The sequence below is a fragment of the Sander vitreus genome, chromosome 23 (genome assembly GCF_031162955.1).
Source record: "Sander vitreus isolate 19-12246 chromosome 23, sanVit1, whole genome shotgun sequence".
Lineage (NCBI taxonomy): Eukaryota > Metazoa > Chordata > Actinopteri > Perciformes > Percidae > Sander > Sander vitreus.
In genome coordinates, this window is record NC_135877.1 from 125,957 (window position 1) to 142,708 (window position 16,752).

Here is a 16,752-nt window from a genome sequence, read left to right on the forward strand (position 1 = left end):
GTTCTCTGGGATATGTTTTCATGCTAAGCTAATTAGCGGTTTGCCCTAAAACTGGTCACATTCGATTAGCAGAAAACATATCCCAGAGAACGGTCGACTCGGTACCCATGTGTTATTAACCCCTAGGTTCATTAAGCGCCGGAATCGTCCTTTAAGTAAACATTTGAATGCAGGACTGCACTGTGCAGTATCAATAGTTTTACTATTAATAGTTAATAGTTTTACTTCAGTAAAAAGCTTTGCATTTTGAGTTCTTCTTCTACCAAATCCGGGTCGTTCCGGGCCATTGATACCCCTAAGTAAATGATTTAAGAATGCAGCTTTGCAGTTACTCTGAATCCTCTCAGTAGGGCTGGGTATTGTTCCAAGATTTTTCGATACCATGACCTGAGGGTAGAAGCTCCTCCCGAGCCTCTCAGTACTGGCCTGATGTGTCCGGTATCTTCTACCCTACCTCAACAGGGAGATAAGGCTGTTACCTAGGTAGTTTGATAGTTTGGATCTTTAATGATTCTGCTAGACTTATTCTTGCAGCGCCTGGTGTAAAATATCCTTTAGGCAGGGTCGGGCACCGCCTAGTGTATGTTCAGCCAAACAAGCAGGGTCTTATGGTAAGTATTTGAGGGGATACCCAGAATTTCCTCAGGCGTCTGAGGTGAAACAGCCTCTGCCTTGCCTATCTCACCACTCTGTCAGTATGCAGTGCCCAGGTCAGACCCTAGGTGATGTGGACACCAAGGTACTTGAAGCTGCCACCACAGTTTTGTTGTCAGCAAACTTGACAATGCTGTTGGAGTCGAAAGTGGCTACACAGTAGTGTGTGTACAGGGAGTACAGTAGTGCAGTAGCCATTGTGGACAACTCAACCCAGATCATCCTTTAACACTTAAGATACTGTGATTGTCACAGTTCTCACGTCACTGTACGCACCATTAACTATTTACCTGAACAGTTTACGATGTTGTGTATAGTATCATTGTAATCCTTTCCCATCAAAAAATATGGGTAGACATCACCTATTCTGTGTTATAATTGGTCTGGTCATGGCAGAAAGTAAAATGGCCGCCACATGGCGTTTTTGCGATGGTTCCATTTCTAAAATTGTTCAGCTCCCGAACTGTACAAGTGTACCAAATTTAAAAATGTTATGAAAAAGTGAACATAATTTTCACATATCACCTGGTTATTTATCATATTTTTCACATATCATGGCACCTAGTTTTGATGAAACAAAGGACATTGCCCTCATTCTGCTGCTGCTCTTCAGTCTTAGCTCCTGCAACCTCTTTTTCTTTTGCAACATAATGCCTTTTTTCCCCTGCATCCCTGCATGACTGGAGCTGCTTATTCAGTGGCATACCAAAGTCACTTGACTTTGGTAATAAATGTCTTCAGTGTAGCATTTGCAGTATAAATCACAAAATCCAGTGGAGAGCTAACATCACACAAAGGTCAAAGGCTAAGGAGCCGCTGAAATGATTCATAGTCTGCCTATTAAAGCAGAGGTTGTCGTACTTGAGTCTTGTTTAATCTCCTTTAGCCTCATTTAACCCCGTCTCACTCTACACTCTTCACATTGCCCAGGCCACAATAAAAAACGATGAGAGTACTAGAAATACTTTTCCATGCTTGAAATCTGCTCCCTCTACTGCATTCTACTGGGTGACAGTATGGTTTTTGGAATCCTGGCTTGTGTATGTGCCAGCCTCCACAGTGTCAGCCAGCGGTATTATGTTTTATCACTGGGCAGTCACTGGTGAAGATTAAAAATCGAATGAGGTCAACAGGTTAATTGGACAAATGTGGTTGTAACGGAAAGAGGATTTTTACTAATATCATTAAATGAGACGTCTATACTCTCTGCCCTGCATAGCACCGGAAATTGACAAATTAGTTTAGGTCATCAAAGTCAGATTAGGATTTGACTGCCTGATTTAAGCAACATGAATCTCTTCAAATTGGCAGGTAAAAAAGGTTGCTTCGTGCTTGCAGTTGTCATTATTTGAGTTTTTAATATAAATTCAGTATGAATGGTTTAATGAGCTAGATAAGTTGGCTCCATGGAGACTTTATCATTTGATTGGTCATCGGGGCTCGACATTAACGCTTGCCCACCCGCCTCGGGCAAGTAAACTCTGTGTTAGGTCAAGTGGCATGCTCATGCAGTTATCTGATTGGGAAAGTGGAAAATAAATGTAATCTTATGAGTGAGAGTCGCTGCTCTGTGACAGGCTCATTCAATGGCAGAGACACTCTTTCTGTTCTTGCTTTTCACAATAAAAGCACTAGACATACAGTATATTTGTTCTTTGCTTAAAGGAAACTTATTGATATAGCTTACAATAGCTAAGCGTTTATGGAGCTAAATCAGGGCCAAATGTTTTGTTAATTTGAAAAAAATATATATATAGTTGAAAAACTAAAGCTTGAAATTGAAAATTTAAGTTTTGGTCTAAAACTTGAAAAATAAAACCATGTATTCAAACTGTACAAAGTGTACAATTTTTTTCTTTCAGTTTGAATCAAATTTAGATTAAATTCTGGAATTATTTTGAATAAATTATTAATTTTCATTTTTCACTTTATTTGTTTTCAGATCCACATTTCATGTTTTCAGATTCCAAACTTATTTTTTACGCCTTCAAATCTTTTTTTACAGTTTCAGATCTGTATTTCAATTTCTGATCAGTTTTTTTCAGTTTCAGATGTTTAGCCCAGATTTTGCATACTGTCCCAGAGTATCTATTCAAAAATGTCTCAAAAATATCTTTCACGTCTTATCTGTGCGCTGGCGCCAGGGCTGCCTTGGCCGAGTGAAGACTGTGGTGCATACATTCAAAGTTGTACGTGGAAGTGGGAGAAGTCATTGTTCCTGCTGAACTGCACAATCTGGCACAGTTTATTGCTCTTATAGTGTAATTGGTACCACGTGTTGTCAAAAAAAAAAAAAAAAAAGTTTTTTAAATTTGTCACTGGCATCAGTTTGTTTAGTAAAAATCACATGTATATGGTGGATAGAAAGCATTCAGTCATAGTTCTCGCAGTAACACAATTTACTGAAGGCAACATGACTGAGGAGAGTCTTCTGCCTTCTTTGTTAGGCTGTCACTCATAATTCCACGCCCCTCTGAGTTGAAGCCACGCCCCCTAGGCAAAATCTGGGTCAAAAGTCTGAAACTGAAAAAAACTGATCAGAAACTGAAATACAAATCTGAAACTGTAAAAAAAAAGTTTTGAAGGCGTAAAAAAAAAAAGTTTTGAATCTGAAAACATGAAATGTGGATCTGAAAACAAATATAAAAGTGAAAAATGAAAATTAATAATTTATTCAAAATAATTCCAGAATTTAATCTAAATTTGATTCAAACTGAAAGAAAAAATTGATACACTTATTTTTAGTTTGAATACATGGTTTTATTTTTCAAGTTTTAGACCAAAACTTAAATTTTCAATTTCAAGCTTTAGTTTTTCAACTATATATATTTTTTTCAAATTAACAAAACATTTGGCCCTGATTTAGCTCCATAAGTGTTAGCTATTCCTACTTCACAACAAAACAATAACAGAAAAAGGCAAAAACACTGCACAATAGCTTGAAAAGCCAGAGGCACCAAAGCACTGGTTCCCCCAGTAATTGAAGGAATAAGTTAGTTCCAGCTTTGTTATTGCTACTTGTTAATTGTATGTTAATAAATTGTAATAGTTGATCCCAAATCTATGTTGATTCTTAATTTTTTTTTTATTTCTACATTTTACATTTCTGACAAGTTCAACCATCTGGCTAGTAAAACCTCTGAAGGGCTAGTGTCTGAGAACCCACAAAAACTTTTCATTTTTTAAATGTATTACCATCAACTTTTAGTTAAAGAGCATTGCAAAGAGCATCCCAAACCCGTAAAGGTGCAAATGTATAAATTGGTAAGAGTATTAGAGAAAGAAGCCAACCTCTGAAAAATTACCCATGTAAACCGTAACGAGTACTACAATAAGGGACGTTTTTGGTTGATATCTTGCTAGCCCCTTTCAAGTTCAAATGCATTATGTTAATGCATTCTTTAGAGCAGAATTCACTGGTATAGGCCACGATATATATGAAGCTCACTTTTGCGAACTAGTCTCTGGTTTTTCGACTAAGAGATAACAAATTGGTGTCAAGATATTCTTTGGAACTAGGACAGAACAAAACAGTTTTTTCATTATTGTACTTTGCTTGCTAGCTGCAACTTGGTCTTTGTTTGTACATTGTCATTTTGACACAAAAAAAAACCCAAATCTGGTGCCCCAACCCTTAATGTTCTCCAGACTTATCAGATTTGGTGCAAATACAAACTATAGATGGTTGTAATAGAATTTTCCTATTTCATCAGTATTCTGAAAATGTCATGATTAATTTATTAATCACATAAATACATACCTTTTTTTTTATAAATTCAATTCAATTTTATGTATAGTATCAAATCATAACAAGAGTTATCTCAAGACACTTTACAGATAGAGTAGGTCTAGACCACACTCTATAATTTACAAAGACCCAACAATTCCAGTAATTCCCCCAAAAATAAATAAATAGTGTCTTTTGGCGCAGGCGGTAAGATGTATTTAACTTTGTCAACTCGCCATATAACAGAAGCCATATGCTCAGCTGTAATCCTTTCCTTGTCTAACTAGTTTTTCCGTCTCTCCCTTCTCATCCAGTGCCATGAATCAGCTTGGACAACAACTATTACCCACATAGAGGTCACTTTACCTCTCTTTCCATTACTTAGTCCAGAGGATGCTGGGAATGTGTCGTGGGCGCAGGAAGTTCCTGGCGGCCTCTCTCGCTTTGCTCTTCATCCCAGCACTCACCTGGCTTTACCTGTCAGTCGGGAGCTTTCAAGGTAAGCACAGATCTCTAACTATCTCTAAGATCCTTAAGTGCGTTCACACAGAGGTGTTGCAAATATTCGCGTTTCTTTATTCGCGTGATCTTGATTGAAGGATCATATTGGTATCATTTCTATCATCGCTACTCGAGGTACAGATTTTGATGATTTTTAATTGCAGTAAACGGATAAAAAGTATGCCGAAATAACAACATCATGATGCCGATTTGTAAAAAGTCTGAATTCATACTTTGTCAGGTCTGTCCGTAAGATGACAAGCAACACCTTTTAAAATGCTTGTTTTCTGAATTAAGTTCGGATTGATCAGGGCTATGGCAACATTGTAGCTGCTCCATCAACACAACAACAAACGCATCATTACAGAACTTAACAGGTAGTCCAACTTCCCCGCTTACATTTCCCCAAGAAAGCTCCTTTTTTGTCCAGGCCTCTGTACAAATAATATGGTGAATGAATGAATGAATGAATTTTATATCGTTGTCAGAATATCAACTGCACCAAACACATCACGAAAGGCTGCGACACACTGCAAAAGACACCCAGAGAGTTTCTGCGTCAGCTGAAATCACATATCCAACATCTGCTTAGTGCAAGTTATATCGTTATCGCAGTATTCAACAACGTTATAGCCTATCGTATAGTTTCCTCATATCGAGCAGCCCTAGTACGAGTACAAAATAAACAGATTAGGAAGATACTGTAGGTATTCCAAGTATTCCATAAGTAGTAAAGAAGGACAGACTGGAGAGAGAGCACTATAGAGCTTTGGGTGCCCACAGACAGCTACAATGATTTGTTTCTCCATTTGTGATTCAACAACGTCAGGACATCAGGAGTAGGGTTGGATACCGAAATGCGGTGCCAATAGGGCACCGGTTCCGATGTAAACGGTAGTAACGATACCGAATAAGAACGGAAATTTCAGTGCCTCATTTTGGTGCCTGACTTTTTTTCACCTCCCCCTGGTGTTCCAGCGTCAACTTGCGTGACATCAGTGCTGCTACTCAGCACACTTGTTGATCAGAACTGATAGTGAGAGGATCAATGAAGATGCCGAAGGCAAAACGCTCCAAGGTTTGGCTGCATTTCACGTCTAAGGATGCAGACTCCGCGACATGCAACAGGTACCTTAAACCAATGTCATGCAAGGGAGGTAACACGTCAAATTTGATGAAACATCTCGCGACACATGGAGTTTATTTAAAAGCCGAACAATGCACCGTGTTTGATAACCTACGTGACGCAAGGCAAAGCACTTCAACAGCAGCAGCCAGTTTCGGCCTCGCCGGACAAATTGAAGAGAGTCCCAGCCCTGCCAGTGTGGTGGTGGACATCACAGATGATGATGATGACAGCAGCCGTTCCTTTCGGGTAAATCTAGTAATTTAATGCCAACCGCAAATCTTGCATATCAAGTAGGCTTGCAAACACCGTTGCCATTCAACAGCGTGTGTGACAACGTGTGCTATGTCCTATACTTCCACTCAGTGTCTGCTGGCTTTCTGCTTAATGTGAAACTCATAACAAGTCGTGTATGTATGCAAAATGTTTTAACAAAGTTTCAACACTAGATTTAGAAGGTGCAATTTTGCAATTACACAGGGACGCTCAGGTAATTAGGAGGAGAAAATGGAGATTAGATTACCCTGGTAGTAATCTCTGTTAAAGTGCCCATATTATGCTCATTTTCAGGTTCATAATTGTATTTTAAGGTTGTACCAGAATAGGTTTACATGGTTTAATTTTCAAAAAACACCATATTTTTGTTGTACTGCACAGCTCTCTCTCACTGCTGCAGATCCTCTTTTCACCTGGTCTCTGTTTTAGCTACAGAGTGAGACCTCTTTTTTTCTTCTTCTTCTTCTATACTATACTGTACTATCTTTGATTGCACATGCTCAGATGTAGATCATGTCAGCTAGCTAGCTCCATAGACAGTAAAAGAAAGGCTGTTTCTCCAACTTCGGTCAGTTATAAGGCAGGATTAGCTGGGAGACTTCTAAATGAGGGCGCCCATGTTGTAGCAGTGCTTTGCTATTGAGAACAAGGTAGCATGCTAGCGTAATATTTCCACTCACTTGAATATGCAAATTTCACCTCATTGTTTACTTTATGAACTTGATTTTAAGATTTGTAATTATTATTTACTGTAAACAAAAGAAAAATGTGTGAATCTGTCATTATTGCACAATTCCTCCAAGTACCTAACTAAAAAACTAAAATTCCCTATCCTTACCAGAGTCAATGTAGTGTTTAGTAACTCCTAAATAATGTTGATTACTCACTGACGTCCAGTGATCAGTGGTTAATGAGCAGCTCATTTCTGCACAAGTCCGTGTTAACACAGCCCATCTCCACTCTTACCCGGCGACAGTATAAAAAGGCTGGATGGTTTTTGTCTAATGAGCGGACACTTGCAAGCAGGATTGATGGAACAGGTGGCCGGCTAGCGTTAGGTTTCCACCTAGCTAGGTATACTCCAGCCCCCGTTTGCGTTTCACCGCTGAGGATGTTCCCCCGTGATCGCCCTCTCTGGCCGCTGTCCGCTACGGCCGCCGCAGCTGCTGGCTTCGGCCGCCGCAGCTGCTGCTGCTCACTCCGGCCACCGCTGCTGCTCGCTCCGGCCTTTAAGTAATTGTAATGGTAAAGGTTTCTTTAAATTATCTATTTACTTCATTGTATTTGCCTTTCTTACCTCCCAGTCCCCCAAACTCAAAGTACTGTAACATTTATTCATTTTACTGTTGATGTTTGGAAACCGGACTGTTTCCAAAAAGACATTTGAGATTTTCAGGCTGTCCTGACCACTGAAACAAAATTAGGGAGTGCCATTTAAAGTTTTTATCACAATATTGTTTTCTATCACTGAGAATTTCTTTTTACCTTTTATTCAGCTTTAAAAAATGAGGTTATGGTTCACACGAAATATCTTCAAGTGAAATCAACATAGTTCTATCCATCGAAAAAACAAACAAAAAAAACTGACTTGTTAAAGTCAAGGCAAACCATTTTATTTTACGGAATTAAGTCACAACGCACCCAAATGCGTAACTTTGGGTTCAACATTGGGGGAATTGAGATCTCCACCCAGGGCTGTAGTCTAATTATATATTTATATAATGTAACCCTCTCACCATAGGCTCGTAACATGAAAAACACTTTATGCAGTAATCACAGTGTTACACCCTTGGACTACATACTTAGTAAAATGGTGAGAGAGACATCTCAGTGTATAATAAATCTGTCTAGGGTAAGCTATGACTCTTGTTATGACTTTAATAACAAATGAAAGGCTAGGAGAACAATCCTGGTTTAATAACCAAAAATAAAATTAACTTAATGCTCAAAATATATAAATTAACCCATTTAGTTTTACAGTATAATGAGAAACAAACACAGTATCTCTGTTCAATTTTGTATTCATGGTATGCAGGATTTAGTTCACATTACTACAGAAAAATCCTAATATGAAAAATAAAATAGTAAACAGAAAGACCTGGGCCGTTTTAGTTTTTAGTATGTTAACCTGAGTGCACTCTTTGTTTTAGTTCATTCTTTTAGCAAGCTTGCATTAAGTTTCGTTGCGCTTGAAGTTGGAGCTCATGAAGTAAAGAAAAGCGAGGCCATCAGTAGGTCTACCTCCATTGCTGTGTGTAGAATGAGAACAGTTCCTACCGCGTCCTTTTTCCAGACCCGTTTCAGTCCGCACAGAAGTGATGAGCAGCAGACCACCTTGACTCACAGCAGACCCTCCTTAGCAGCACATCCGCGTTGACCTCCGAAACCTCTCTCGACCACAGTCTTCGCTCCAGTCCGTGCGTGCAGGCGAACAATGCAACTGTCGTCTCTCCGGCGTTGGCGGCGTTTTAGCTAAGCTGGCTAGCTGCTTCAGGCCAACAGAACCACACTTGGCAAGCAGAAAACCGTCCCAACTCACACTCGTAGCATAATATAGAAAACAGTTCACAGTCCTATGTATATAAAATACACATTAAAACGCTAGACTATATGGTTTGTCTCTCACTATCTGCTCGACTCTGCTCTACTCACTGCTCTACACCAAGGTGGTAAGCAAGTATCCGGAAAGCGTACCTCCTATAGGGAGATTCTGAGGCTAACAAGCCATCACCTTCCACTAGCATTCCATTGACTCCCATTCATTTTAGCGTCACTTTGACAGCAATTAACTTTACATCTGAAGCGTTTAAAGATTCTATTTGTCCATTGTTTATTTCTAAAGAAACACGACAATGTATAAATGGCTCAATTACCTTGTATCTCACGTTATGGCCCCGTAGCAGCCGTTTTTGTAAAAAATAGTGTCGATTGTGTCATGACCATGTGACTTTCTGTCACACAGTAGAGAAATTACTGTATAGTCAGGAGAAGCTTGCAGGCAATCGGGGGGGACGTGGAGGCATACAGTCAAGGGAGAAGCCCATACAGAGTCCATGAAAGCATCGGAACAAAATATTTCAGCAATGTACGGATTGGAAATACTTTGGTATGTGGCAAGTGAATTCATATGAAGTAACATTTATCCAAGAACAACTAGGATATTTTAAGAAAAAGTATATGTTGTTAAATAATGAAGGGTAACGAGGTATACCTATATTCACGGGGGATGGGGAAATTATACAGGCAATGGAAAAAACCCATCTCAATGTCAATTGCGGTTAACGTTATTCCTTTATTCTGCAAGATTTGGAATGATTCAGATTTCTCTTGGCACAGCTACCAGACGACTTACGAATTTCAGACAGGTTGCTGACGTCACATCTACGTCGTCAAGCTCAGTTTGAGGCTGCACAGTACGATCAGCCATCACCGGAAACGTGCTTCTAATTGACTTCACTGGTCTCCGTCGAAGTCTATGGCGTCGCTGTGTCATTTCTTTTACTGTCTATGCTCTACACCCTCATGTTTCTCTTCTTCTCCTCCTTTCTCTTCTTCTTCCCGTGATTACACAGTAATGCACATTGACATAAACCAAATAAAAGTTATGCATCTTATCAATAACCAACATATTTAAGATTAGAGAAAAAGACAAAATTACTGGTGTGAATCAGGATTTTACAATATATTTTTTTCCTGGCTCAGAATGGGCCTTTTTGGGGGAACATATGAAAGTGGGGGGTAGGACATTTTCAGTGTCAAACACTTCAATTTTTCTATTCTGATAATTTTTTAATGCACAAATTTATGTTGGAAATACCTTTATTTATGTTAAGGAAATACAAGTGACAATTCAAAGTGTTGAAATATAATGGGGTATAAGGCAGTAAGGGGGCTTTTACATTAGGCATCTGGGCCCGTATCCTAAAGTTGATCAGATGTCTTGTTCACACATCCATGCCCAATTCCACTTGAAAAGGTGGTCTTTACAGTTCATGTGTTTGCATCAGGTGTAAAAACCAACTGTACCAAAACACGGAAGTTGACTCCAACTATCTTGGGAGGTCCCGGGACATGTATGCCCAAATAGACTGTTTCACTTTCATTTTAAGAGCCATAGCAAAACAACATGCTCTACATATCTCAACATTTGTAATGTGTGAAGTCTGTTCCAGTATTAGTAAAATTGATATTTATCTTCAGCCATTTGATAGTCATACTATTATTTAACTGTACTTAATTCCATACTATTCTGTAAAAGAATATTGCAGCATTGTGGGTCAGTCAAATATGTATTTTTCCGACTTTATTTCACGGGCCCTCTAAGCAACTGATTGGTCAAAAACTTTCAAAAGCATCATGGGAAAGCTAAAACTGCTTTAGCATCAAAGCTAACAACAATAAAATGACGCGACATGAGTCACACCTGCCGTGCTGTGTGCTTGAAAAACACAGAGAAGGGTTAGGCACAACCAAATCTCTTTGCTTGCCAACTACATTGAATCGAGAAAGCCAATCACTTATCGTCTTTTATAACAGGTAATATTTTACAGTCATCATTATGATAAGATTTTTTGGGGGGTTAAAACCCCCCATCCCCCCGTAAATTACGCCTCTGAACGCACCTCTCCAGTAACCTGACACGCCAGATGATTTGTTAACACAAAACCATCTTAGAAGCCGTCATTGGAAACTGTTTGGGAAAGGGCAGGCACTTTCAAAAAATAACTGGCAGGTGATTGGATGAACCATCTGTTTATCACCTTCTCCATTGTTGTTTTGAACGCATGTTTGCAGCCGTGACACACACCTAAAAAGCATTAGGCTCGTTTGAAATGAGCCAGGTCTGCGCAGAATCCATCACCAGCGATCGCCGCCCAGTGCATGCCGGTTAGATTTATTCTTTTATTCTTTATTCTTTATTTTATAAAGGACAGTCACACATTAATCAACATTTCTGAAAATGTGCCAGTGTTAGCCAGCCGGCTAATTTTCAACTGTAGTCCTTTGGCCAGATGATTTTAGATCAGAGCAACAGGAAACAGCCAAATGTGTCCGACTTGATCCCCACTTGCTCTGACGTCATGCACACGTCGGCAACGATAACCTTACGAGCTCAAGGCGGCCGCAGGTTTGAGACGCAGGCAGCGCAGTTGCTTTTCACCGACTGCAAGACCCAGGTGGACCCAGGGCATGCTGGGAAACACCTGCCTCTCAGCTGATATAACAGCTGATTGGTTCAGAATCGACTTGAACATGATGACATTTCATATAAACTTTTTATTGATTTTGAATGGGAGGGATTTTAACTGCTATTTGTCTGATTTAAAGGCTTATTCTGTGCAAACCACATGTTGTGTGGCTGATAGTAACGTTTAGAAGACTACAGTGTGTTGTTAATTAAAATCAGCAACAGATCGCATGTAGAGCATTTTGACAGCTAGACCTACTCGTCATAATAAAAACAACTGGAGACTTGTGTACAAGCTGATATATGGGTCTGATAACATTTTATTAAATCGGAATTGGACCTAAGAGGATGTGAGCGGCTGGAAACGGTCCGACTTGACAGCGGATTTTTGTCACCGGCTGCTGCCGCCTGCTCTCGTCCACTTTACAGGGGAGGCGCAGTTTATCTTGAACGAGCCTTATTACTTGAAGCCTGACAATATGGATTTTCGTGTGATGTGTCATCCCTGCGTTTCTCGCGTGATATCGTGAGAATCCAGCTGCCGTGCAAGGTAACCACTCCAGAGTCTCTCATTTGAACACACACAGGGGAACAAAATGTAAAACACATTAACACCAGTAACAATGCAGGAATAACATGAGGCCTTAATATGCTACAATTAAAAAATTACACACATTGATGGCATTGTTCTCTTTACTCTTGAGATACAGTAAAAACAGCATTGTTTATGACCACGTTTTTCACCACTTTCGTCACATTAAACCCATTTAAATATCAGGTTTTATTCAAGTAAAAAGTAGCTGATTGCTGGAACATGTGTATCTATAAAGGTGCATACTTACTTACTTAGGCCTGTAACTCCGAGAAGGAGCATAGGCCACTGACAATATTTCTCCACCTCGTCCTGTTCTGTGCCCGCTTCTCCAGATCTTGCCATCTGTAGCCAGCTCTTTCCATCTCGGCTCTGACACTCCTCCTCCAGGTGTTTGTTTGTCTCCCTCTACCACGTTTGCCCTGTGGGTTCCACTGCAGGGCTTGGCGTGTGATGGAATTCTTCGGTTTCCGCAATGTGTGCCCAATCCATCCCCATTTTCATTTCTTTATTTCCACTTCTATCGCGGGCTGCTTTGCTCTTCCCCACAGCTCTTCGTTCTTTATTTTATCAGGCCATGTGATGTTAAGAATACGTCTGAGGCAGTGGTTGGTGAAGACTTTTAACTTGTTCAGGAGGTTCTTTGTTGTTTTCCACGTCTCAGATCCATAGAGCAGTATGGTTTTTATGCTTGAGTTGAATAGCCGTATTTTGGTCTTGAGTGTGATGTTATGTGCTCTTCATATGGCCCCCATCATGCCAAATGCATCTCTTGCCTTGCCTATTCTCCTCTTTACATCTTTCTGATCCGCCATCACTCGCTACCTCACTTCCCAGGTAAATGAAGGAGTTGACGTCCTCTAGTGGTTGGTGGTTAACCATCAAGCTGGCCAGCGTCTTTGTATTGGCCTTGAGCACTTTGGTCTTCTGTATACTAATGTGGACACCTGTCTCAGCTGCCTTCTGTTCTACCGCTCTCAATTTCTCTTGCGTTGGTTGGTGGTTTTGGGACAGTAATGCAATTAGGGCTGGGACGATTCATCGGTGTAGTCGACGTCATCGATTACGTAAATGCGTCGACACAAATAATTTGCATCGACGCGTCTTTAACTGTCTATGCGCGTCACGCGTAGAAATCTAAAAATAACCGGCTGCCTCCAGCAACAGCGAAAGTATGGATTCCTTGCAAGTTCAACATCACGTTGAGAAAAAGTGTGTCAGTATTTTACTCTTAATGCCAACAACAACAACAACGTGGTAGTCTGTAGACTTTGTACACCTGTGCCTCTCCAGCTTCTCCCATAGCTTACACGTATACAGTATGTCCTGCACTGACTTGAATGTGAGGTAAAAGGTGCTGTGTCTCCCCCATCTGTAGCACTGTCTTCGATAATTGCGCAACCAGGCCAGATTGTTTCAGTTATCTCACGAGTCCTTTATAACATTAGTTATAACGGGCCACATATTAAAAAATTGTTGGGTTTAAATTGGGCTTGGGCTCATAATTCCCTTAGAAAGGAGAGAGAAAAATTGCACTTTTTTTACTGTTTTTTTCTTTAAAGTTTTTTATTTGTGTATTGCTCCTGAAAGTGACTTGAAATATTATGTTTTATTGTTGGATTTATTTGATACATCTGATTTCATATGTTGCTAAAATTGCACTTTTTTACTGTAAGATTAAAGGGAGAAGAGCTTGCATGTTAAACAAGAGCGTATTCATTATTTGACCTACTACTGTTAAAAAAAGCAAATACAGGCTACTCTTTTTGCACTTGCTCTGTTTACTTTAAGTTTTATTTTTGTATTCCTCCTGAAAGTGACTTTATTTTGTTGTTGGATTGATAGCCTACATCTGGCTTCAGGTTACACTACGAATTCATTTTACTTGAACAGTGCAGTGTTAAACAATTTTAATAAATAGAGATTTGAACCTTATTGAAATTTGTTTTGTGTAAATTGTTAATAACTGAGCAATGGGAAAATAATCGCTAATTGAAAAATTAATCGTTAGATTAGTCGACTAATCGAAAAAATAATCGCTAGATTAATCGTTATGCAAATATCATCTGCGAAGTCTAGGTCGTCCAGAAGTATAAACAGGGTCCACTGGATCCAATTGCGCCTGTTGTCCGTGGTTTTCCGCATGATCCAGTCGACCGCTAAGAGGAATAGTAATGGGGAAAGTAGGCAGCCTTGCCTAACTCCTGTTGTGATGTGAAAAGCCTCTGTCAGCTGGCCTTTATGTATGATTCTACATTGCATTCCCGAATGGGTGTTCTTGATGATGGTGAAGAACTTCTCTGGTATGCTATAGTGTCTCATCAGTTGCCAGAGCACTTCCCTATCCAGACTGTGGAATGCTTTCTAAAAGTCCAAAATACTGTGGATGATTCGCAGGGTTGCTATTTGGTCGGCACATGATCTATTTTGCCTGAATCCAGCTTAGTTGTCTCTAAGCTCTGCGTCCACCACTGCCTTGAGGCGTTGCAAGATTACCCGGTTTAGGATTTTGTCTGGTACGGAAGAAGCATTATACCCCTGTAGTTGTCGCAGAGGCTTAAGTTGCCTTTCTTGGGTATTTTTACCAGATGGCCTTTCTTCCATTCCCCAGGCAGGTCTTCTTCCTTCCAGATCCTACCAAACAGGTCATATAGTATTTGCAAGGATGTTTTGACCCACCTCTTCATTTGTTCTTCTTGTGTATTCAGTGTCCTTCCTCCCTTATCTTTAACTGGGTGGTTCCCTTTCTGGTATTTTTTGGTCAGGAGTCGGATGTTGTCGTAGAGAGCTTTGATGTTGTTCTGCCTTGCAGCTTCCTCCGCTTCTGCTGTAAGCTTGGCTACAAAGTTTCTCTTATTTCTCCTAGCACTCCTTTTTACATTCCTGTCTGCTCTGCTATATGCCTCCCCAGCTGTTTTCATAGCTGCTCTTGTTTTGCAATTGTTTAATACATCCTATAGTGTCTTCATTTCCTCTATTCTGATCAGGGTGTCAGGTGAGAGCCACTCCTGGTGTTTTCTCTTCTTGGGCCCGACTTCACAGGCCCCTGTAAATGCTTCATTTACTTGCTCCCAGTTAGGGTTGTGCCGATGGACGATATCATTGTGATGTCAGCCAGCCATCACGATGGAGAGCCACCATCGTGATGCCACGTCCCCCACCCTGTCAGACACACGCTAATCCTAGTCGCGGGCGCTGGACGGAAAATTGACAACTGCGTCGGTCTTAAACTAGCAAAGACACTTGCGTCGGGCTTTGCACTGTGCTGCGCAGGGTGCAAGATAGGGCCCCTTAAGTGGAAGCTAGTTTTTGTTTCCCTTACGTGCAACCTATTTGTGAAAAAGACCATCGCTTTGAGCAGACTGGATTGGCTGTTAGTGATACAGTCTCTCTCCCTGTCAGCATTAGCTCGCTCTACCTGGACTAGTAACATATCAGCATGCGATAGTTGAGAGAGAAAAGGCGTTAACATGGAACGCTATCACACTTTCCTTTCTCCCCTCATTGGACTAAGTTTATGGACACTGCTGTGCATCAATAAGTAAGTCTGATGTCCTGTGGGTACGGAGAATGTTATATAGGATTTATGAATGTACGTTAGCAACAGTAGGCTAATTCACGAGGGTGCTATTTTATGTGTGAGCTAATATTGCGCATCTGTTTATGTGCGCTGCAAATGTTATGTTTCTGTTTATTGAATGCGTTATTCAGTGCAAATATAATGGAGAATGTAGTTTAATCTCAGTAATTATGGTATATTAGGTTATTACTGTCGTTCTGTTAAAGGCAAACTACGCAGATCACAGAAAACTGATTGAGTCTAGACTTTACTGCACCTTAGTTAATTGAAAGTGGGTCAAGTTATAAGTTACTGCCCAGCAGGCGGCAACATAGCAATGTAATACTGTCTATTTACAGAGGACATTTAAATGTATGTCTGATCGTGTCTATGTTAACTGTTAGCCCATAGTAGTAGAAACAAATATGTATGTAAAGAGATAAAAAGTGCTACCCAGAGATACCCAAGTTACCCGGTGGCACGGTTTGTGGGGGAAGAGGGTTCCACCAATGACAAGATTGTTGTTAGCGCAGTGGTTGGCAAAGAGTTCTCCATTCTCATTCATCACTCCAAGGCCATGCTTTTCCATCACTTGTTCAAAGCCGGTGTTATCGTTTCCAACCTTTTCATTCAGATCCCCCATTAAAATGGTGAGATCCTCCTCTTTACATTTTTCTCCTGGTTTTCTCTAGCTTTTGGTAGAAATCTTCTTTTGCCTCCTCTTCTGCTTCATTTGTGGGGGCGTAGCACTGGATGATGTTAACGACGATGCGCTTATGTGAGGTCTTGAATTTGGCCATAATGAGTGAGTCGCATTATCTCCCATGTGCCTGGAGTATATGATTGATTCTTCTGATGAGAGCCATGTTTGTCCTGCTTCCTTCCACCTGGCTTCGGCAATTCCATGTAAACTTAACACAAAAAGTAAGGAAATTTATTTTTGGTAGATTATTTCTCTGTGGTAACAATGCTTTTTGGCAATAAATCTTATACCGTTGGAAAGCCTGTTTAGTTCCCTTTCAAATGGTGTCCCATTTGTGGGCTGAGCAGCAGCGCTGAGTATGTGGGTTGCACCCATGAAAAATTTGCCAAATCTTCTCTGCAAATTTATTTTTAAATAAATAAATAA

At 40.3% G+C, this 16,752-nt stretch overlaps 1 protein-coding gene across 1 annotated transcript in view; it reads left to right on the top strand.

The window, feature by feature from the left end:
• The window catches only part of large1 (LARGE xylosyl- and glucuronyltransferase 1), a 200,865-nt gene that overhangs the window by 35,982 nt on the left and 148,131 nt on the right, over positions 1-16,752 (top strand). The window contains exon 2 of the mRNA XM_078242511.1: positions 4,696-4,880. Coding sequence (XP_078098637.1) covers positions 4,775-4,880 — 106 coding nt within the window. The 5' untranslated portion in view covers positions 4,696-4,774. The remainder of the gene's footprint in view (positions 1-4,695; positions 4,881-16,752) is intronic.